General features: G+C 42.4%; 1 protein-coding gene across 2 annotated transcripts in view; it reads right to left on the bottom strand.

The window, feature by feature from the left end:
* Nucleotides 1-23114, bottom strand: part of LOC139759014 (G-protein coupled receptor GRL101-like) — a 215754-nt gene extending 192640 nt beyond the window's left edge. The window contains exons 1-2 of one of the 2 annotated variants that reach the window (XM_071680901.1): nucleotides 22955-23114; nucleotides 5238-5601 (exon numbers count right to left, since the gene is read on the bottom strand). In XM_071680901.1, the coding sequence (XP_071537002.1) occupies nucleotides 5238-5271 (34 nt within the window). In that variant the 5' untranslated portion in view covers nucleotides 5272-5601; nucleotides 22955-23114. The remainder of the gene's footprint in view (nucleotides 1-5237; nucleotides 5602-22954) is intronic. The other variant, XM_071680900.1, reaches the window with a different exon arrangement.
* Between the last annotated feature and the right edge of the window lie 2080 nt (nucleotides 23115-25194).

Here is a 25194-nt window from a genome sequence, read left to right as displayed (position 1 = left end):
ACAACAGCAGTGTCGTCCTAGCATCTAACCATCGTAGAGAACAAATTGGCCTGACCGACCGTAACCTTTGAGGGGATAATGGAGGGGGGGGGGTCATGTGGTTAAGGAAGGAGGGGGTTGTGTGGCGGGGGTTGGCCCCGGTAGCTCGATGTGTCTTGGACGAAATTTCCTTATGTGTTCATCTCTTACTGATTCTTTCATAATAGTTTGGTTGATGATAGGATTTGGGCTTTAAAGTTGCCTGGGGATAGATTAAAGTTCTTAATATCAACAACTAAGTTTCAATGACATTATAGGCAGGATAATCAACAGAAGGATATAGAACAATTGGATTTTAAGGCCTACTAGGTGATCGTTGTCATGACAGTGTTTAGCCACCGCATTTCTGTGGTCATCCCTGCGTACTGAGTGACGGTGCCTATAACATCTATCTGTTACAGTTTTTCCAATCTGGTCAATATATATATACATCTTTACGTGCCTTACCTTTGACGGCGTAAACACTCATTGGGTAATTTGTTGGGTAATTTGGCTTACTTTTTATCAAAGTCTTACTGGTAGTGTTATTGTACTGGGAGGCAATATTAAAAGCAACGTCTTTTAGTACCTGTCTTACATTAGCTAAATTGAAGCAATAGGGCAACACTCAACTTTTAAACCTATCATTTGTCACATTTTTGTTACTAGAAGCATTGCATGTCTTCCTTGGTTTCCAGTAAGCATTGTTCTCACTTAGGGTAATATAACTGCCTAAAGATACGTCTTATATATGACTAGATTCGTCTCCCAGGATTATGGGATCACAAATACACACACACACACACACACACACACACACACACACACACACACACACACACACACACACACTCACCTTGTCTACACTACGTCCCCATTTCATTTATTGACCAACCTCAAAGGAAGGTTGATCACCTAGGTACAACCAGGCGTAAACGTCTGTGTCTGTGTGTGTGTGTGTGTGTGTGTGTGTGTGTGTGTGTCCATCCCTCCTCCTCAATTTTCGAGGAACAGCGAGACAGTTGACAAGCCAATTAGAATTCCGGAGTACCAGTGTTGCAACAATAATTCGTGGCATGTTACTTGAGTCGCCAGCTGAATAAATTGAACAAGACCTGTTGACGTGGTGGATATAAACTGCAGTAAGAATGTGCGTCCGTATGTCATCTGGCACGACACACAAACTTTGTCAACTTGGTGCCACTTGACGTCGCTGGATAACTGGTACAGCGATGTTACACTTCGTGGTCTTTGGCTTGATCCAGCAGGCATGTCACCTTGCTAGCTAGCCCTGAGGTCAATAGGGATGCGCAGATGAGGGAGTATGTGTCATTTTTTTTTTTTTCTCCCAAGACTGACTGCGGAAGCCTCTTCCTCCTCCATTATAGCTACCCCCACCATGAAATCTAAAGAACTAATGGTCATACTAATTTTGCAATTAACTGACTCTATATGCGCCTCTCAGGAGCGGAGACTTAGCTCAATGTTAAGGTAAGGTAAAGGGTGGTCTTATCTCCAGGGGGACTGTGGTATGTAACTCCTGTTCCCCAGGCTAGTTCGTCCTGGCGAAACTATTGCAACAAAGATGCCATGCCGCTTCCCGTCTCCCAGTTATGAGTAATTTCTGCCACTTAGCTTTGGGTGCGGGAGGAACACGGAGGTAGAACTCTACCTCCCTACCCTAGTTTTATATATATATATATATATATATATATATATATATATATATATATATATATATATATATATAAATATATATATATATATATATATATATATATATATATATATATATATATATATATATATATATATATATATATATATATATATATATATATATATATATATATATATATATATATATATATATTCCTATGAGTCTACGGGGAAAATGAAACACGATAAGTTCCCAAGTGCACTTTCGTGTAATAATCACATCAGGGGAAATACAAGAAAGAGATATAACAGTCAACTGATATACAACGAAGAGACATCTATATACAAAAGTGTTCTTTGTTGCACATGTAACCGTCGAGAGACTGGTATATGCCAGCGTGGGTGCGTGGGAGGTGGCCCAGAGTAAATTGATGCTAAGTAGTTAGCCCAAACTATGGCTGGCACTCCAAACAAGATCTCTCGTCTGTATGGTCTACAAGTGGAGCCGGCCAGCTGATCAGTTAGGCAAAGGTTCTTACTGCATCTACCCAAGTAGCTTCAACGATTAGTAGTATGCTGTCCTGTATTGGATCATAGACCAACATGTGTACTCGAACTCCGACCTCAGAACACAGCTGGGTTAAGCGTAATTACAGAACAAATCGAATAATAAACACCGAACGTGAGTTGGTTATCCAGACCCTCACTCCACAAGGGCATTTGATAAAGATATTTCATTTTTACGAATGGCCCATTTTCGTTTTAGTTTACTACTCCGTGATCCACACGATTCACTTGACCATGTTCAGTGCGTCGGCTTCAACTTGAGGTCGGACTGAGGTACCAGAGCCCAGGGAAGTGGGTGGAGGTGAGGCGAGTGGTGTGTGTGTGTGTCTTCCTCCAAGAGGCCAGGCAACACCATGCATGGTATAATACTTTGTCCTTTTCTTTTCAGTGGAGGAAGCAAGAGAGGCGTGGTGATCGAACTCTTCGTAAGATCGATCAAAATATGTACCGACGAGGGTGAATTTAGATGTATCTCAGAAGCATTCATAATGTTACGATATTTCGAAGATTTGATCGTTGAACTCAAGAAGTAAACCATGAGAGTATCAGAAAGACAAGGAGATTCGGAAGGAAACAGTGTTGACTGTGAAAACATCATTTTACCCAGTAAGGACCAGAAGGTATGAAAGCCCCCAACTGAAATATATTGAGGGTTAGTATGAGGGAAAATGAAGGGATATGGGAGAGTATTTCATGAACTTTGGAGGAAGTTGAAGGCCTGTCTTTAAAAAAAAAGAAAATCCAGGTCATAGTTATTAGGATATACAAGAGGGGTAAAGAGTTCCAAAGTTTTAAAGTTGTAAGGAAAGAAAAAGTTATCAAAATTTCTTAACCTTGAGTTGCCCACGGCCACACAGTAATTACGTGACGTAATAGCTTCGCAAATATAATATGGCGTAGCTATTGGTGGGAGCAAAAGCCATATATCCAGCTTTTGAGGCGTAGGGCAAGTGGGTCGATAAGCCTAGGAGAGGTGATAAGTCGAACGGTTTTACACTCAACTCCACCTAGTTAGGATGTTGAACTAGAAGCGTCCCAGATTTGAGAGAATTTCTCTAGATATGGACGTATCAGTCGAAGACGAAGCAACTATCCGGAGGAAAATAGATTTTATCGACTAAACAGGACTCCTAGGTCTTCAAGATTTTGTGAAATGTGAGTTTTCCAATGGTGGTTATATACTACAGTGATATCAAATAGGTTCATTGTCTTAAGTGGTGGAAATACAAGTCCTTGAAAGGATATAGGACAGTTGTGAAGGATTTTTTGGATTTTCGAGGGAAAGTTTGACAAAAGAATATAGTTTCGTAGGCAATGAATTCAACCAGGTTGTGTTTACACCATCGAAATACTGTGTCCATCAATGACTTTATAGAAGAGATTGTGTTGCGACGAGATGTAGCTCAAACGAAAAAGGAAGTAGCAGATTTGAAGGAAGTTGAGGTCGTACGCAGGTTAAGTCTTCAGCATATTGGTACATCCTGTAATATGTTTAGGAAAGCAAATGGTTTATATAAAAAAATGGATGCAGAGTGTAGGAAAGAGGAGAGAGTCTTGAAGGAAAACGCATTTGATAGGGGAAAAGGTGAGGGTTTGATCCGTCACCCACTACGGAGATAGATCGACCAGAAAGATAGATATGTGGGAGCAGAGGGAGGAGAAGAGCTAAAAGAGGGGAGCTTAACCGAGACCCCGATGCCTCATCCTATATCAAAAGCTTTTGGTGTATCAAGGGGCAACAAAACAGGATTCCCCCAGAATATTTCAGAGATGATGACCCAGATATCAACAAGATAAGAGAAGATATCATCAGTGGATTTTGCCGGACGAAAGCCATGTAGGTGATCAGCCATGTAGGTGATCAGCCATGTAGGTGATCAGCCATGTAGGTGATCAGCCATGTAGGTGATCAGCCATGTAGGTGAAATTAAGAGCAACAGGACGCTAGTTAAAGGAGGGTGAGAAAGGTCACCCATCTTACGGGTGGCAAGTACGATCGCATACTTCCAAGAAGGAGGAGGAGTCGAGGTTCTTACAAGGAGGAGGAGTCGAGGTTCTTACAAGGAGGAGGAGTCGAGGTTCTTACATAGAAATGAAACAGACGAGCGAGAACAGCTGTTGCACAAGTTCGGAAGAACAGAACACTCTGTCACTGCAAGGGGAAGAGGCAATCCGCTGAACCTTTACACACAGCAGAAAAATTATGTATCAAATCATGGGGGAGGATACCTGGGCTTGTCCAAAACGACTGGGAAAACTAGTGATCACGTCACCAAAGGAGGTGGAACCATTAGTAAGAACCAGCCAATCTAGAAGAGACTCGTATAGACACAGGACAAGGTAGATGTTTGGATTTCAGTTAAACAAAGTTCTATTGTGTCTTGTTGATAATATATGAGTAAAACAGTGCTCCAGCTTAATTTAGCGTTTCTCTACCACTCTGATCCACTCAAATGTCAGCCTAGATTAACAACTGAATATCAGAGAGCATGCGCAGATACGGGAGGAAAACAGTGTAAACACTGAATATATAAAAACGTCCACATTCAAGAGGAGCCAATGTAGTAGATACAGTCATAAAAACAAGGGAAGTTGAACTACACTAACCCACCAGGATTGAAGACTCGAGATTTCGTGATAGCGAAAAGAATAGGTATAAAGTCAGGTGACAGAATGAAACAAATGAGGATCCGTGTGGCAGTTGCTTTACTGTATACAACAGTGAGGCAGAATGTGACTGCATGAACATATAAAGGATCGTCGCCTACATCGAACCTCCGACTCACTTGTCTTCCACATATATGGGTGTGGACACTTGCCCAACTGGCAGGAAGCCAAGGCAATCCATAAAGGTCTCGACAGAAGAATAAGAAAACCAGATATATATATATATATATATATATATATATATATATATATATATATATATATATATATATATATATATATATATATATACATTATTCATAATGATTAAGCACTCATTATCTTACCTTGGATGAGGAGCAGTGGAGTGTAGGTCATCATAGAGACGAGGAACCAGAGACAGGGTCGTGTGAGGGCCAGGCTTGTGTGGTGCTGATCCAGCCAAGTCAAAATCTTCTAACCTGGAATACCCACATGTTCACAATATTCACTCACTCTAGTGTACGTGCTCGTGCTCCCTTCTTCCTACGGGTTGATTTTCAGAATCGTTCACCACCACACCACTTTGGTTTTAAATGAAACATATTTCGGTTTTTCTTTTTTGAACCTTTTCTCATACATTGGCATCTCGCTGTGTCTCACATGGGAGGTAAATGTGTTCAGTGTGTCTGTTTATAGAAATTTCTTTTACGATTTTCTGTCAATCGAAACCTGAAAAAGAATGAGGTGATAAAAATTGTTGTATAAAAAAAAAAACAGAATAATACTGTCTTTATAATATTTTTCATAAGGACGAGGAGATAAATACTTTTAGGATAGATAATTCATTATTCCAAGTCGCCAGATCAATTTCATACACTAGATAGAGAGATATTGATATGTTTGTAGTTAACACGTGGCAGTTAAGAGAAAAATATATATTCTTTCGCTGTCCCAGCTCTCTCTCTCTCTCTCTCTCTCTCTCTCTCTCTCTCTCTCTCTCTCTCTCTCTCTCTCTCTCTCTCTCTCTCTCTCTCTCTCCTAACTTTACTCGTAGCAGAGGTATATATATATATATATATATATATATATATATATATATATATATATATATATATATATATATATATATATATATATATATATATATATATATATATATATATATATATATATATATATATATATATATATATATATATATATATATATATATCCCTGGGGATAGGGGAGAAAGAATACTTGCCACGTATTCCCTGCGTGTCGTAGAAGGCGAGTAAAAGGGGAGGGAGCGGGGAGCTGGAAATCCTTCCCTCTCGTTTTTTTTTCCAAAAGAAGGAACAGAGAAGGGGGCCAGGTGAGGATATTCCCTCAAAGGCTCAGTCCTCTGTTCTTAACGCTACCTCGCTAACGCGGGAAATGGCGAATAGTTTGAAAGAAAGAAAGAAAAGATATATATATATATATATATATATATATGTGTGTGTGTGTGTGTGTGTGTTGTGTGTGTGTACATAATACAAACCTTCAACAGCCAGGATCGAACCCGGGACCCCCTGCGTAGGCAGGAGACAGCGATACCGCTAGGCTGCGATCGCCTTTAATAGATTATGACTATTCCATTACTAAGTAATCGGATACCTTTTGCCTCACGTTGATGAGCAACTGGGTCTGGACCTTTCAACTCCCATCAGGCTGACACAACCAGCAGATAGCAGTTTACTGAACCCAGGTCCCTGTTGGTGGAGGACTGTATGTTCTATGAAACGCTTGTAAGTTTTTCGCTTTTTGGCGAAACACAAAGAACATCATCTACACACCTAAACAAGATTGCCTTAGAGGGTAAGATGTCTCTCAGTAATTTTATTTCAAAGAATTCCATGTAAAGATTACTTAGTGCTTGTGAAAGAGGGTTACCCATTGTCAATCCAAAATTCCTGGCATACTATTCACCATTAAAATGAAATACACCGTCTTTTATATACACAATTCAATGGAAAATATTATGCGTCTGGAACAGATGACAGAGTCTTAGAGGGAAAGAGCTTCACTTAGACTCCTCCTCTGTTCCTTCTTTCGGAAAATTGAATGCTGGAGGGAAGGGTTTCCCAGCCCGCTGCTCCCACCTCGCTTTACGCAGTCACCATCTGAGTTCCTTCGCGTGGATGCGAACAGTATGATAAGATGCAACTTTACCTTAGATCTCTCGAAGCGTTACTTGTGTTTGGTCGTCTTTTGCGAAGCTTCTCCCACTTCTCGATCTGACATTCTCTTTGATCATGGTCTCTCTTGCCTTGATAATGATTAAGCTAATGTAGACGTGTCCTTTTCTCTATCTAGGAGACGTTTTCAGGCTCCCAGCCTTAAGAATAAAGTCCACAAAAACAGATGGACTGGTCGTAAGAGGAGAACCGAGATTCATGAGTCGATGCAGGGAAAACAAACCAAAACAATATGTTTGAACCTGGAGAGAAACGTACGTCACAAATAAGTTTCTATCTAACTTTTCCGGAAAGGATACATGGTAGCAAGGAAGGAGAGAGAGAAAGAGAGGTAGATGGAGGAAAAGGAAGGTTGGTTCTTCTGGAGAACGGGTAACTTCAAGGTTCAGGAACTCTAAGGGATGACCATTTAGACAATACATAAAATGAAGAGAAAATGGAGCGAAGCCTCGCATGGCTGTGATGCTCCAGGGGATCGCTGTGAACAACTATTACATGAAATCAACGCAGGAACAACCAGGAGAGTTCAGGAGAGAGTAAGACACTCCCCTCCCGTACATGGTAGTCTTGACCGTAGGAGATTTTAGTTAATGAAGAAATAGATTGAGAGGACTTAGATTCTCGTGGGGGAAGAAACTCAGGGAAACACAATTGTTCAGATGTGTAAGGCAAAACTATTCTCCTGTTTTAAAACAGGTCACTAATCACACGAGAGAATCGGGAAGGATGTAGCACCATCAGTACTGGATCATAATCCTTAGAAACAGTCCTGGAATCTTTACTCTTCGAGATCTTTATCAAAGACTTGCAAGAAGGAGGGATCCAATTCTAAACATATACGTAGATGATGCCAGGATTATTCCAAGCGTGAAGAATGACCAGAGGATGCGTCAATAAACAAAGAGAATAATAGATTCTAAAGGTGATCTAATACATGGCTCATCATGAGATTCGATTCCCCCGCAGCTACACAGGGATGGAATCGGGAGACACTGTCAAAGAAAAGAGAACATCGATGTGAATACGATCATAGTCGCAGATAAGTTACGAGAATCTGAATTGCCAGCACGTCACGTCAGGAGGACTGGATGTGAGACAGACTGTCTGCGGCAGATCTCTGAAGCGATTTGACTTACATGAGCTTGGAAATATTTAGTAAGCTATCTAAATATTCATAAGGCTAAAATTGGGATGTTTCTCAGCTCTGGTCACCGCACCTTGTGTTTCTCATCTTTGCTTACAATATATATATATATATATATATATATATATATATATATATATATATATATATATATATATATATATATATATATATATATATATATATTTCATACTATTCGCCATTTCCCGCGATAGCGAGGTAGCGTTAAGAACAGAGGACTGGGCCTTTGAGGGAATATCCTCAACTGGCCCCCTTCTCTGTTCCTTCTTTTGGAAAATTAAAAAAAAAAAAAAAAAAAAAAACGAGAGGGGAGGATTTCCAGCACCCCGCTCCCTAGTCCAGTGAAGGTTTTCATGACCTGACGCAGGAGGAGGGGAAAAGGAGCCTCGTGGACCTGCTGGCAACTCTTAGACATAACGGGGATGACTGAAGGTACAGAGAGGACGAGGAGGATAGGGCGATATCTCGCACAGGAAGGATACGACGGCCACTAAAACTGACATTAATGAGGGTAGGGGAAGCGGGAAGACTTATGGCAGGCCTATATGAGCCATCAGACCGTGTGAGACGTTCAAAAGGCTGGGTATAAAATGATTTAAGAAATCAGAGAGAAGGCGCAGAGGGCACAGAGCACGGACGGCATCCAAATCATTACTACAAGGAGAGAGAGAGAGAGAGAGAGAGAGAGAGAGAGAGAGAGAGAGAGAGAGAGAGAGAGAGAGAGAGAGAGAGAGAGAGAGAGAGAGAGCATAGAAACTTTTGTTTCAAATTATTGATGAATGAAATCTCCCTCAATGAAAGAATGGAAGAGACACACCAGCGTTGTGTCAGCATTCCAAAAGTGTTAAAGAAAAAAAGAAACCTTGAATTTTTTAATGAGCATAACGCGCAATATGAAGAAGACAGGTACTGGGGTACTGGAGTGGCACAAATTAAGTGGGTGATAACATAAACTCATAAGAAAAGAGTCGAAAAATCGACTGGATTTTTACGAGGCAGGAGGCGACTAAAATGGGCGGGTGCTGGAGACTATTTTCGAGAAGAAGGAAGAGAAGATGGAGCTAAGTTAAGATATTACTTTAAGGCTTTATCATCTAGTCTTGGCTATGCTGTGAACGACGAAGAGGTATGAAAGGAAGAGAGGTAACATCCGAGAAAAATGGCTGTGTTGGTGGATTATATATTTTTGGACTGCCAGAGAGCCTTTGACACTGCCACAGACGACGGCTAAAGCTAAACATCCAGTATGGGTTTAGCTCAGAGATTCTCCAAAGAATCAACAGCTCATATGCGGGAAGAAGCAGAGAACATAAGACAGAGGATCCTTCTCTACCTGGATGAGAATAGCAAGTAAAGGTCCTTCAAGGCTTAGTGTTGCGGCCACTACCATTTCTGGGCTTTGTCAAGGAATCATCAAGCGAGTTAGCTTCATGCCTGAACAAACTTGCTAATTTCATGCGAAGCAACAGTAACCACAGAATAATGTGGAGAGACTTAGACAGGACGCAACTGTAGGCGGACAAATGGCTTATGAAACTTTCATCGTGGAAAAAGGAGTCTCCCGCGTTAGCGAGGTAGGGCAAGGAAACACACGAAAGAATGGCCCAACCCACCCACATACACATGTATAAACATACACGTCCACACACAGCACATATATATACCTATACATCTCAACGTATACATATATATACACATACAGACATATACATATTTACACATGTACATAATTCATACTGTCTGCCCTTATTCATTTCCGTCGCCACCCCGCCACACATGAAATGACAGCCCCCTCCCCCGCATGTGCGCGAGGTAGCTCTAGGAAAAGACAACAAAGGCTACATTCGTTCACAGCTCTCTTTCCACATCCATGCCCCACACAACTTTCCATGGTTTACCCCAAACGCTTCACCTGCCCTGGTTCAATCCACTGACAGACCCCGGTATACCATATCGTTCCAATTCACTCTATTCCTTGCACGCCTTTCACCCTCCTGTATGTTTAGGCCCCGATCACTCAAAATCTTTCTCACTCCATCCTTCCGCCTCCAATTTGGTCTCCCACTTCTCCTCGTTCCCTCCATCTTTGACACATATATCCTCTTTGTCAATCGTTCCTCACTCATTCTCTCTACGTGACCAAACCATTTCAAAGCACCCTCTTCTGTTCTCTCAATCACACATTCATTACTTACTCGATCAAACCACCTCACACCACATATTGTTCTCAAACATCTTATTTCTAACACATCTACCCTCCTCCGCACAACCCTATCCATAGCCCACGCCTCGCAACCATATAACATTGTTGGAACCACTATTCCTTCAAACATACCCATTTTTGCTTTCCGAGATAATGTTCTCGCCTTCCACACATTTGTCAACGCTCCCAGAACTTTCGCCCCCTCCCCCAACCTGTGACTCACTTCCGCTTCTATGGTTCTATCCGCTGTCAAAACCACTCCCAGATATCTAAAACACTTCACTTCCTCCAGTTTTTCTCCATTCAAACTTACCTTCCAATCGACTTTTCCCTCAGCCCTAATAACCTTGCTCTTATTTACATTTACTCTCAGCCTTCTTCTTTCACACACCTTACCAAACTGAGTCACCAGCTTCTGCAGTTTCTCACCCGAATCAGCCACCAGCGATGTATCATCAGCGAACAACAACTGACTCACTTCCCAAGCCCTCTCATCCCCAACAGACTGCATACTTGCCCTCTCTTCAAAACTCTTGCATTCACCTCCCTAACAACCCCATCCATAAACAAAGTAAACAACCTTGGAGACATCACGTGCAGTAAACCAACATTCACTGAGAACCAATCACTTTCCTCTCTTCCTACTCGTACATATGCCTTACATTCTCGATAAAAATTTTTCACTGCTTCTAGCAACTTGCCTCCCACACCATATATTCTTAATATTCCTTCTCAAGATCCATAAATGCTACATACAAATCCATTTTTTTTCTAAGTATTTCTCACATACAAAGCAAACGCCTGATCCACACATCCTCTACCACTTCTGAAACCACTCTGCTCTTCCCCAGTCTGACGCTCTATACATGCCTTCACCCTCTCATGCAACATTTGATCATGCAGGTGGTTTCAAATGAGATTGTAGCTTGGTAGTTACGAGTAGCAGCTACAAGGTTGTATATGGTTACTTGGAGAGGTTACAAGTGTTAAGTCCCTCGGCCTCTAACTAATCACATTAAATATTTTCTCTTTTTTCTTGTGGGTACCTGAGGCGCTGCCTTGCTTTACATATATGTATATATATATATATCAGGAGCGTCAAATATGGTCAGAGACCCAAGTTCCCTACCGGTTCAGTAGCCTATTTACGAAGGTCGAGCACCCCGTGGTGCCTAACATAAGCTGCTTAACTGTACATAACCGAGGTTGTGTTCACACTGTACAGGTAAGTTGACACAGGTCACGCGGGAGATGAGATTAGACCCATGTAGTTCAGGGAATGTTCACAAACGCTAGTTATTCGTGAAGAGGAGTGCTCTCCACAGCTGCCAGAATTATGATCGTCAACTTGTATCATCAAGGTTGTTGAATAACGATAGAATATATTATTTGATAACGGGTTGTAGGTTGTTAGACGATATAGCTCGACAGGCAGGAGACATGGGTGTTTCTTATCTCTGGTGTTGATGGTGACCGGGTAAGTTCCGAACAAGATCCACCTCAGCTTCGTGTGACCTCAACACCAAGATCTCATGGTTTGTCTTCTTCCTCGACACCAACCTCACCACCAACCTCAACCACCAACCTCGACACCAACCTCAACACCAACCTCAATACCAACCTCGACACCAACCTCAACACCAACCTCAACACCAACCTCGACACCAACCTCAACACCAACCTCAATACCAACCTCGACACCAACCTCAACACCAACCTCGACACCAACCTCAACACCAACCTCAATACCAACCTCAACACCAACCTCAACACCAACCTCAACACCAACCTCAACACCAACCTCACCACCAACCTCGACACCAACCTCAACACCAACCTCAACACCAACCTCAACACCAACCTCAACACCAACCTCAACACCAACCTCACCACCAACCTCGACACCAACCTCAACACCAACCTCACCACCAACCTCAACACCAACCTCAACACCAACCTCAACACCAACCTCACCACCAACCTCAACACCAACCTCAACACCAACCTCAACACCAACCTCAACACCAACCTCACCACCAACCTCAACACCAACCTCACCACCAACCTCAACACCAACCTCACCACCAACCTCAACACCAACCTCAACACCAACCTCAACACCAACCTCACCACCAACCTCAACACCAACCTCAATACCAACCTCAACACCAACCTCGACACCAACCTCACCACCAACCTCAACACCAACCTCAACACCAACCTCAACACCAACCTCACCCTTGTCTACACGTCCCAAGTCCCTCCACTCCCTCCATCCCATCAGGAGATGTTCCTCATGTGAGCCCACCCACCCATTACACAGTGGTGGCGCCTCACGAACATGAAGAAGAGGTACTTTACTCATAAGAGGATCAACCACTTCTGCCTCAACGTCTTGATAAGAATAAACAGAGGCTCTTAACCCAGTGGTAAGGCGACCAGATGTCTGCCTCCCCCGCGCGCGGTACACCGTCACCCAAACTCTTCTCTCTCTAACTCTTTCTCTTTAGAGAGAGAGAGAGAGAGAGAGAGAGAGAGAGAGAGAGAGAGAGAGAGAGAGAGAGAGAGAAAGAAAGAAAGAAAGAAAGAGCTCTCAGGGGTTCATTCATAATAGTGTGAGTGTAGACTAACGTCGGGTGTGTTCACCCTATCATGGTGGATGACGAATGACTAGTTACATGTACAAGAGTGTAGACTCAGTTACATGGTATGTGAGCGTGTATGTCCTCTGGTGAGTGAGGGGTGAGCTCCTATGAGGTGTGTGGGGGTGTGCCTGGCTGGTGTTATTGGCTGTTACGTTTGGCTTCTTATGTTCATGGTTGATTCCCCAGGAGGGGGGGGAAATCTCTCTCTCTCTCTCTCTCTCTCTCTCTCTCTCTCTCTCTCTCTCTCTCTCTCTCTCTCTCTCTCTCTCTCTCTCTCTCTCTCTCTCTCTCTCTCTCTCTCTCTCTCTCTCTCTCTCTCTCTCTCTCTCTCTCTCTCTCTCTCTCTCTCTCTCTCTCTCAGAGAGAGGCAAGGGCGCATCAGACAGACACCTGTGCTGTCCTCCAAACGTTCAGTGATCTCACAGCTCACTGACACTACCTCCAGAATATATGAAATAGTTGCAGATCTGAGGTAACATATCATACAGCAGACAGGTGTGTAATGAATAGCGAGGAATTAGGCAAAAAAAAAATATCATATCATTACCGTCCAGGCCAACATAACACTAATTTGAGACGAGAGTAAAAAGTGTAGTCTCATTTCGAGGATGAAAAGATGTCCAATGTGAGATTTCCTTGTGGTAAGCCAGGAGGATCGAGTCTCCCGCGTTAACGAGGTAGCGCAAGGTGTTTCCTTTGAAGAATGTATGTGAGAAATACTTAGAAAAACAAATGGATTTGTATGTAGTATTTATGGATCTGGAGAAGTCATATGATAGGGTTGATAGAGATGCTTTTTGGAAGGTCTTAAGAATATATGGTATGGGAGGTAAGCTAGTAGAAGTGAAAAGTTTTTATCGAGGGTGTAAGGCATGTGTACGAGTAGGAAGAAAGGAGAGTGATTGGTTCCCATTGAAGGTCTGTCTGCGGCAGGCGTGTGTGATGTCCCCATAATTGTTTAATTTGTTTATGGATGGGGTTGTCAAGGAGGTGAATGCAAGAGTTTTGGAGAGAGGGGCGAGTATGCAGTCTGTTGGGGATGAGAGAGCCTGGGAAGTGAGTCAGTTGTGCCATCAATATTATATGGTTGCAAGGCATGGACTATAGATAGGGTTGTGCGTATGAGGGTGGATATGGTGGAAATTAAATGCTTGAGGACAATGTGTGGTGTGAGGAGGTTTGATCGAGTAAGTAATAAAAGGGTAAGAGGGATGTGTGGATTAGAAATAGAGTGGTTGAGAGAGCAAAAGAGGGTGGGTTGAAATGGTGGAAATGGTTTAGCCATATGAAGAGAATATGTGAAGAAAGGTTGATAAACGGGGATTATGAGTGGAGGGAACCAGGGGAAGCGGGAGACCAAATTGGAGGTGAAAGGATGGATTGAAAAAGATTTTGAGAAATCGGGGCACGAACATGCAGGAAGGTGACAGGGGTGCCCGGGATAGAGTGAATTGGAACAATGTGGTATACCGGGTTCGACGTGTCGTCACTAGACGGAACCAGGGCATGTGAAACGTCTGGGTTCAACCATGGAAAGGTATGTAGGGCCTAGATATGGATACTGAGCTGTGGTTTCGGTGCATTACACATGACATCATATACTTTTCCCTGTCTTTTGTTTTTCCCTTTCATTATCCTCTTTATAGTTCAATTCAGACCCGGCCTTGATATGGACTTTTTCCGTTACAGGAGCCTTCAACATAGAAAAAAAAAAGAATACGTGGTATTAAACAAGGCAGCATATTCATAATCATCTATCTCATTTTTCTATATTCAGTATTTCTATCGCTATTCTTCCACGAGATCAATGTTCAAACACAATTCGACCGGAATTATTCATTTCACTTCTCGAAAAAAAGGCATCTATAGCAACACACAGTTATATCAAATACTTCAGGTCCACTATAATCAGAAAGTACAATTGCTACATATTCATGAATAATCCTAAATGATGAATACCTTATACAAAGCTCTAGGTACACTCCAGGACTTGAAGGAAGCGACTGACTCGTCAAAGCCGTAGGTCAGGTCACTGGTCGTAAAGTGTGGTCATGACCCCTTGTGAGGGCGAGGGATGAGGGTTGGTTGAGCCAGCCTAATCCTCTCTGACTGTCTTAATGGTGGTTGGGCATATCTCACTGTTACCTGTACCGAGAGAGTGTTGTCAGTACGCCTACTAGCCACCTGCCTTACAGTACACTAGCACTGTGTCCCGGTATATGGCCTAATAGTAGACCTGACAACAGTGTCTTTGCCAACAATGAGCAGGCGAGGGGCCTGGAGCTGTAGATAAGACTTCCAGGGGGAAAAAAAAGAATAAGTTTAGTCTTACCGGTCGTCCAAGAGGTAGGTTTGCCCCGCCTAATATTCTTAGTAGCCCAGGTTCACAGCCTTCGAGAATACAAAGGTAAACTCCCTTGGACTGATTTACAAGTTTAAGTTGAGCATATACAGAAAACCTACCAATGTATGCTCATATATCCATTATTACTCATCTCAACATGACAGAGTTAGATTATTATCATTTCAATCTATGTTCCTTAGGGCATTACGTATTTGCAGTCCAGAGTATATTGATGATGAGTTTGAGGCGAATCAAATGCCTTGTTTAATCACGTTAAAAACTATGATCATTGTATTGATTGGTGTAATACCATCTCAGTTATCAACTTTAACTCTATTACCACGAGAAATATCATTGATTCTTCTATTATCAAATACACATTGAATTATAATGTTAATATTAGTGATGGTTTATACAAATTGGATAACTTTATTGTTGATAGACTTTGTAAAATGGTAAGTTTATGATTCGCTCGTTGTCTGTCTTGGACAACTGCATGTTTACCAAATGGCGTCCTAGCTACGTCTCTTCGTTGTATATCAACTGACTACCATATCTTTCTCTTGTGTCTCTCCTAATGATGTGATTATTACACGAAAGTGCACTTGGGAACTTATCGTGTTTCATTTTCCCCGTGGGCTCTTAAGAATATATACACATTTACCAATACACCGTTCAACCCCACATGATGTATAACAAAATGATTAAACTAGTGGGGACTGACTTGCACATGACGCAGTCTGTAAACTTTGATATTAATCTTGTCGATGGGTCATTAGTTACAACAGTATCTGTATCAATACTGGGAGTTATCTACTCCACAGAAGGTATTGCTCTGTTTAGAATGAGTCCGCCACATCCAGTATGTTTGCGTGTGTGTGTGTGTGTGTGTGATTTATATTTACAGAGACAGCTAAAGACAGATAAGAAAAATCTATCTGCCAGTAATCATGATATGTTGAGATGCGCATGAGGCCAGGGCAAATGAGGCAAATGAAGAGACGGTATAAGCTTTTAGCTTCGGCCAAAAATGAACCAGGTTAAAACACATGTCAAGTCGGTCTGTCCCTCCCTCATCCCTCATGGGGCTCAGCCGTGGTCGTCTGTGAGTATAAACTCATTCCGATTGAGAACATCAAAACATAAGAGGCGAGGACACTACAAGAGGCCTGTTGGCTGATGCTAAGCAAGTAAGTCCTGAGTCTGTCCACCCGGCAACTAACCCCCTGAACCCATAAACTCATCCAACCTTCGTTTGAAGCTACGTAAAAAGATCCACGTTAGTTTCCAATACTATACTTGGCAGCTGGTTCCATAAATCTACGACCCTATTCCCGAACCTATATTTACCCACATCCGACCTGAATGTATTTCTATTGCATTCAAATCCATTATTTTTTGTCCTGTACGGTTGGCGCCATTCTAAGAACGGAACTCTATTCATGTTACCTTCTTTATAACATAGTTCCAGATGGCAGCATCATCTCGAACCCAACCTTTATTTTTGTTAACCGCTGGGAAAGGATTGTCGAGGTTGAGTCCCGTGAGTTTAGTTTCCATTACCTTGAAAACGTCATCTTAATTGACTTAATTGACACTAAGGAGTCCATGTTGACTATTCTGATCTTGCTGAGAGAGAACCTGGAGGGAGCTCTTGTTCCCTCAAACATCCTAACATATCGTCATATCACTTTCAAGATAGACACTGACAACAGTGATATTATCCTGATAGATATTCATAGTCAGCATCTCCCCGGCCATTAAGAGAGGAAACACTGTCGTAAGATGAATCAGGGACGCCATCCTGTAAACTCAAGTTACAGGACCGGATGTGCGTGGAAGCCAGACGAAGAACACTAGATTGCCCCCCCATTTCCTTCGTACCAGACATCTGGCCATTCCTAGACTAACCTAATTCATGAGATCAAACCCCCCCCCCCCCCCCCCCCCCCCCCCCCCAGTGAAAGTGGGTTTCTGGAAGAATCAGCTTCGGTGGAGAATTGCCTTGGGGGGAAAGGGGGGAAAGGGGGGGGTTTGATATGGTCATGGATGGAGTCGAGGGTGTGTGGGAATTTCATGGTACGGTCCTCATGGTCTTTCTACCTCCTCATCATTCTCTGCTACGTACCACATTCGTGGTAGCAACATTACTTCCTGGGACCATCTCACAGATCAGAGCCCTGAAAGGAACCACAAACGAGGAACCCGGAATGGCCCACAGTGCAGAGAATCTGGCCTTTGATCTCATCAACTGAACCCCATAACTCGCAAAATTGACTTGCCTCATCATCCGAAACCCTTCAGACCGCAAACTTCCCCGTTGCACTTCCAATCTCTTCCCTTCGGCGCCCTTTTTTTGATGGACAGTACAACAGTACCCTTTGATCCTTCCTCTGTGCCTCTCAAGATCACATCCTTGGTATATATATGTGTCCGTTGTGTATTGATAGAGGACCACTCCAGGAGACCAGCCGTGTCTCAGAGATATGGAGACTCTAGGGTGTGTGTGTGTGTGTGGTTCACTTGAGCGACATTAAAAAACTGAACAATAGGAGCCTTGCGACAGGCGAAAGCCTACGAGGAAGAGAACCTTAGTGCTCTACACCTCATTGAGTCTCGATGTTGCTACTAATTAATCTTGGACTATTAACACACAGCTACGGAGGCACTGGATATTATCCCTTTACCTTCACTGATTCCCATATTGAACACAGTTGCTTTGAGGGATCTGCAAATAAACGAACCTGAATGTTCAGAATATCGGTCCATGTGGCAAACTGGCTTATGAAATCTTTGTGTTGAGCAAAAAACAGCAAATTCTTCGTAGCTCACATGGATGCAAAGGTGCCTACCTACCAGATCATACCAGAGTCTGGTCATAGCATGCAAGAAGGAGGACTTGAAGAAGACATTCCATCTTTATATTTTCAGTTATATATTCTATATACGCAGTCCACCTCTCGTAATGAAGGATGAATCTGATTGGCGAATCTCTCACTTACGAGCGGATGAATCTGATTGGTGAATCTTACACGTACGAGCGATGTCCATATTCTGCTTCACGACGCTCCGGGATGTTCCATATGCTCCATCATCTCTTCGATCGGCAGCACGTAACTTTCGCAAGGGTTTCGTTAGTCTCGTAATTAAGTGATTAAGTCCCAGTTAGTTGATTGATTATATGAACTTGAGAATTGCAAACTGCCAGGGTCATAATCAGACCAAGACTGAATATATATATATATATATATATATATATATATATATATATATATATATATATATATATATATATATATATATATATATATGCTACCACTTTACTTTGAGGTAACAAAAAGCTTTCCATTCCATCTCAGACTAGCCAGTAATCCATGAGATCCCCATCACAGTTCGTGACCTGGGAAGGTGAGTGTGTGCCCGAGCCAGCACCAGCCGTAGGCAGTATCATATCACTCGCAAGCACTAAAGGTTACCACATTTCACGTCGCTTAATGTATACTGTAAAAAACATGGAATACATGGGCACCATATACTGTGGACGCCCCCAGGAATTTGAACCCTGACCTGTACGTGTTAGAGCGATACGTTATCATTGCACTACGAGATTTGTGTGTTTCCCTCTCAGACATAGTACCTTCGCCCTGTCCAATTTCTTCTTTTCCCCTTCCTCTACCAACCACTCAAGGAAAACTGAAAGAAATTCTCGTATTCTTGAGCAGTAAGGCCCTGTTGTCTATCAAAGGGTATCCCTCAACGTGAAGAGGTAGTATTCAGGACTAAATCTGGAAGACAATAAGGATTCGTACCATCCATTCGTAACATTAGAAACCCCAAAGGATACGTCATGCAAAATTTACCCGACAGCCAAAGAGGATTACGTCACCTTAGCAAAAAGGATTGAATGTCAAGGACTAAACTGAACTGATTCGGTAGTGAAAAAGAAGGTTCAAACACTCCGAAAAGAATTGGAAAATTGACTCAGATGATCGTAAGAACTCCGGAATAGAGGAATCAAACCGAGGAAGATTTTAAACAGAATCTGAAATTAATCGACACCACAACTCCATTTCAACACGAGTGACGCCTAAACATCAAATCTTAATACACACGAGTTGCCTCAGGCAAACTTTCCTAACTTGAAACTCTTCATTTCTGACGTATATCTTAGACTGGCTTTCCTAAAGAAGTCGTTAAGGACCAGCCAACAAAGTTATCGCAGGTTAGTACTGGACTTTATGGGTTTCTTGCAGAGATACCTGGTCCAAGACTCACGTCAAACAGTTACTTTGCTATTTGCTGATATAGAACAATCCATCAGTGAATACCTTGGACAGAATGAGACTAATTCCAACAGCGGCAACTAGCCGGATTAAAGACATTTCACTGTATAGTGGAAAGTTTGTAAACTGGCCTTCTCTAGTTCGGCAACTCCCATGGTTCGGGGGAGGGAAAATGGACCTAGTTCGGCAAACTTCCTTCGGTCTGGGAAATTGCCTCTGTGTCGTCAGGTGTTGTCATCGTTTGGGTACTCAATTCTATTTCCACGTCAAGAAAAAATTCTGTTTTCCCCTAGTACGTCCATGTCGTTCATTTCTTCCTGACATACACATGTCCCCCAGATGTTAATTAAAAGCATTATATTCCTCCAAGTACGTGCACGTCGTGAATTTCTTCCTGACATACACATGTCCCCAGATTGTTAACACTATATTCCTCCAAAGTGGGTCCGTTCAGCTGTTTTCTATACCCATCGAACTCGTTTTCTGTTTCATTCGCTACATATCCCAATGGAATTAGTTCTTTAGACTCTTCGGTTTGGGTGATCAACCACACCTGAGATGAGAGGAGGAGAATTCCTGGAAGCTGACGTACTCAGCCATTGGAGGGTTTGGAGGGTCTCGTATCCAGGTGCAGACTGGAAGCTCTCGTACTCAGCCATTGGAGGGTTTGGAGGGTCTCGTATCCAGGTGCAGACTGGAAGCTCTCGTACTCAGCCATTGGAGGGTTTGGAGGGTCTCGTATCCAGGTGCAGACTGGAAGTGTGGTTCATCTCCAGTGTCTCCAAGCGATCTCTCCTTCTTCTACAGTGGACTGACCTGCCATCTCTCTCTCTCTCTCTCTCTCTCTCTCTCTCTCTCTCTCTCTCTCTCTCTCTCTCTCTCTCTCTCTCTCTCTCTCTCTCTCTCTCTCTCTCTCTCTCTCTCTCTCTCTCTCTCTCTCTCTCTCTCTCTCTCTCTCTCTTTTCTTTGTGTATTTCTGTGTACATTGTGTGTGTGTGTGTGTGTGTGTGTGTGTGTGTGTCTAAGTATTTTAGTCCTTTCTTGCCCCTGGTCGTCTCTGATAGTCCGTTAAGTCTGAATTTCTCCTCTCCCAATAAACGTTTTTTTTCCCCCCTCACTAAACGTTCTTCCTCCACTCACCGTTCTTTCTCCACTAAACGTTTTTCCGCCACCCATTGTTCTCTCTCCACTAAATGTTCTTTTCCCACTAAGTGTTCTTCAGTTACTTCTCCACTAGACATTCCTCCTACGTTCTCCGATCTTCCTCCACTAGACGTTCCCACCAGATGTTCCACTTTTTCCCTATACGTTCTCCGATCCACCCGACTTTGTATCTCCAAAGTTATTCTTTCATAAGACGTTCTACCTTCATTCTATACGTTCATCCTATAGCGTTCTTATCTCACCATAACTCTTGCCCCGCTACAAGACGTGCGTTCTCAATAGAACGTTCTTCCCCAAGACACGCCATACCTCCACCAGAGCTTCTCCCTCACTGGACGTTCATACCTCCACCAAAGCTTCTCCCTCACTGGACGTTCATACCTCCACCAAAGCTTCTCCCTCACTGGACGTTCATACCTCCACCAAAGCTTCTCCCTCACTGGACGTTCATACCTCCACCAAAGCTTTTCCCTCAGTGGAAGTTCTTCCTCCATTAGACCTTCTCATCCACTCGACGTCTTTCCTCCACCATATGTTCTTCTTAACAAGACGTTCTTCCTCCACTAGACGGCTCTTCCTCCACAAAAGTCTTTCTCCCTCACTGGACGTTCATACCTCCACCAAAGCTTCTCCCTCACTGGACGTTCATACCTCCACCAAAGCTTTTCCCCCAGTGGAAGTTCTTCCTCCATTAGACCTTCTCATCCCACTCGACGTCTTTCCTCCACCATATGTTCTTCTTAACAAGACGTTCTTCCTCCACTAGCCGGCTCTTCCTCCACAAAATGTTCTTCAGTAATCTATAAGTTCTTCCTTCACTAGACGCTGTTCATTTACTAGATTTTCCTCATTAAACTAGAAATTCTTCCTTCAATAAACGTTTTTCCACCACTAGACGTTTTTCTACCACTAAACGTTCTTCCACCACTAAACGTTCTTCCACCACCAGATGTTCTTCCACCACTAAACATTCTTCCACCACTAGACGTTCTTTCACCACTAGACGTTCTTCCACCACTAAACGTTTTTCCACCAATAGACGTCCTTTTACCACTAAACGTTTTCCCACCACTAAACGTTCTTCCACCACCAGACGTTCTACCATTTTCCAACCACTAGACGTTCTTCCACCACTAAACGTTCTTCCACCACCAGACGTTCTACCACCACCAGACGTTCTTCCACCACTAAACGTTCTTCCACCACTAAACGTTCTTCCACCACCAAACGTTCTTCTTCCCGGTAGACCTTTCTGCGACAGACGTTCATCATTTTATTTCCACCTTCGAATCACACTGGTCTGGGTAAGTGATGACTGTATCATAAACTTATATATGTAGCAACCAACACATGGATTACTTTGTGACATACGTTGAGGGATTACATTACATCTTACATGTCTAAGCCAATACATGGATTACTTTGTGCCATACGTTGAGGGATTACATTACACTTTACATGTCGCAGCCAATACATGGATTACTTTGTGCCATACGTTGAGGGATTACATTACACTTTACATGTCGCAGCCAATACATGGATTACTTTGTGCCATACGTTAACGAAAATGACGAGACATCCCCTATACCCACCTATGACAAAGTGGCCAACCCATGAATATCATATATCTTCATGTACTGATAAATCTACAAGACACCTACTAACTAACCAATATACGTACTTAAAGTTACGTCAATAACTTTACTTTATCGGATAGTAACTTCCTGGACTGTGTGTCTCTCTCACTGTTTGCTGATAAAGTAGTTAAACTAATAACTTGTTTTCTTCTCTCCTTTTTTTTTTTTTTTCCCCCAGTTACATCACTGTTGGATCAGTAAGTAAGAATATGTATCGTTTCATGCTATTATCCTTAGGACTGTCGTCAGACAAGTAACATTATCTTCAATTATTTGCATATATATATATATATATATATATATATATATATATATATATATATATATATATATATATATATATATATATATATATATATATATATATATATATATATATATATATATATATATATATATATATATATATATATATTACTCACACGTACTATTGCACTCAATTCATTAAATGTATCGAAGAATTCATTCCATTTCATAAGACTTCTTAGAACTGTGAATTTCTCCAAAAACTCCGGAGATGCTGAGAATAGGTGACCGGGCGCACGAACCCGCTTCCGTAACCCACAGTTCAGACAACACTCCTGCTGGCTGGTTGCTCCTCACTTATATACGAGCGGCCTGGCTTGCTCTCCCTCAAGATGCCAGCGATGCCTTTTCGCCAACTATTTACCTTCGCTCCTGAAGACTACAACAGTGTGTTGCCGCTTCACTGGACATACCGATACGTCTTCCAGCTTTCAGAGCTCCTACTGCTGTTACTACTGGTATTATCACCTTTACTACTACTACTACTACTACTTCTACTACTACTACTGCAACTATTGCCGCTGCTAATGAGGCTAAAATAAGAATATCTACCACTGTTATCTTCATCATCATCAACTGTATGAGATCCACCCCCAACATCACCAACATCACCAACACCATCACCAACATGACCATGATCATCACCATCACCATTAACACGACTTTAAACCATTCCTACCACGACCAAACACCACGAACGCCACCATCACCATCCTCATCTCCATCACCAACATACGTCACTCCATCACTATCACCACAGTGATGGGGCCTCACCACCACCATCAGTACCACAGCTGACACCAACACTGTCACCATCATCACCATCACCACCACTAAACTTTAACACCAGCAATCCTCACCATCCTACACATGACGGCCACCATCACAAACACAAAACCTCCGCTTCCATGGTTCCATCCGCTGCCAGATCCACTCCCAGATATCTAAAACACTTCACTTCCTCCAGTTTTTCTCCATTCAAACTCACCTCCCAATTGACTTGACCCTCAACCCTACTGTACCTAATAACCTTGCTCTTATTCACATTTACTCTAACTTTCTTCTTCCACACACTTTACCAAACTCAGTCACCAGCTTCTGCAGTTTCTCACATGAATCAGCCACCAGCGCTGTATCATCAGCGAACAACAACTGACTCACTTCCCAAGCTCTCTCATCGACAACAAATTGCATACTTGCCCCTCTCACCAAAATTCTTTCATTCACCCTCCCTAACAACCCCATCCATAAACAAATCAAACAACCATGGAGACATCACACACCCCTGCCGCAAACCTATATTCTCTGGGAACCAATCACTTTCCTCACTTCTACACGTACACATGCCTTACATCCTTGACAAAAACTTTTCACTGCTTATAGCATCTTGCCTCCCACACCATATACTCTTAGTACCTTCCACAGAGCATCTCTATCAACTCTATCATATGCCTTCTCCAGATCCATAAATGCTACATACAAATCCATTTGTTTTTCTAAGTATTTCTCACATACATTCTTCAAAGCAAACATCTGATCCACACATCCTCTACCACTTCTGAAACCACACTGCTCTTCCCCAATCTGATGCTCCGTACAGGCCTTCACCCTTGTCCTTGATGATAGGATGAATGTGAAATCGTATTTCAGTAGGAGTTCTTCCAATTTCATTTGACATCTAATTTTTCTATACATATGGCCCCAGGTTTACATGAGTTTACGTGAGAAAGACAAACGACAAAAGTTTAACCTAACGAGAAAATGTAATTCCACTTAGCAGTATTTTAAGCCGTCACCGATTCTCTGCTGCTGCACATTAACCCTTTAGTGACCCCATTACCGCTGACGTTTATACAGCTTCCTGATCCTTTTCCTCAGAGTAACCTAAAGTTATAAGACATTTATCTAAGCATTCACTACGTCTGACTGTAACTTATTCCAGTGCTCAACACACCTATAGGAAAGGAAGCCTTTTTTCCCCACCTCCGAACTACATCTTTTAGCTTTGTTTTATTCCATTTGTCCTTGTAACCGTATTTTCTTGTATTTCGAAAAGATGTTCGTGATTGTCTTTATCAACCTTGTTCAGAATTTTAAACACTTGGATCAAGTCGCCGCGAAGTCTGCATTTTTTTTTAAGGGAGAAGAGATCCAATCGTGTTAGCCTGTCTTCGTGTGCCGTATTTCTAAGGAATGGGATCAATTTTGTTACGCGTCTTTGTACTTGTTCTGATTTTTCCTCTTTTGTGTTTTCATAGTTTGGAGACCAAGGGGTGGTCTCACTAAAGAAATATAGAGTGTGAGAATTGTTTCTGGTCTCTTGCAATCTATGTTTATGACTATCAAACCTAATATT

The sequence above is a fragment of the Panulirus ornatus genome, chromosome 32 (genome assembly GCF_036320965.1).
Source record: "Panulirus ornatus isolate Po-2019 chromosome 32, ASM3632096v1, whole genome shotgun sequence".
NCBI lineage: Eukaryota > Metazoa > Arthropoda > Malacostraca > Decapoda > Palinuridae > Panulirus > Panulirus ornatus.
This window is presented reverse-complemented; position numbering and strand designations above follow the sequence as displayed.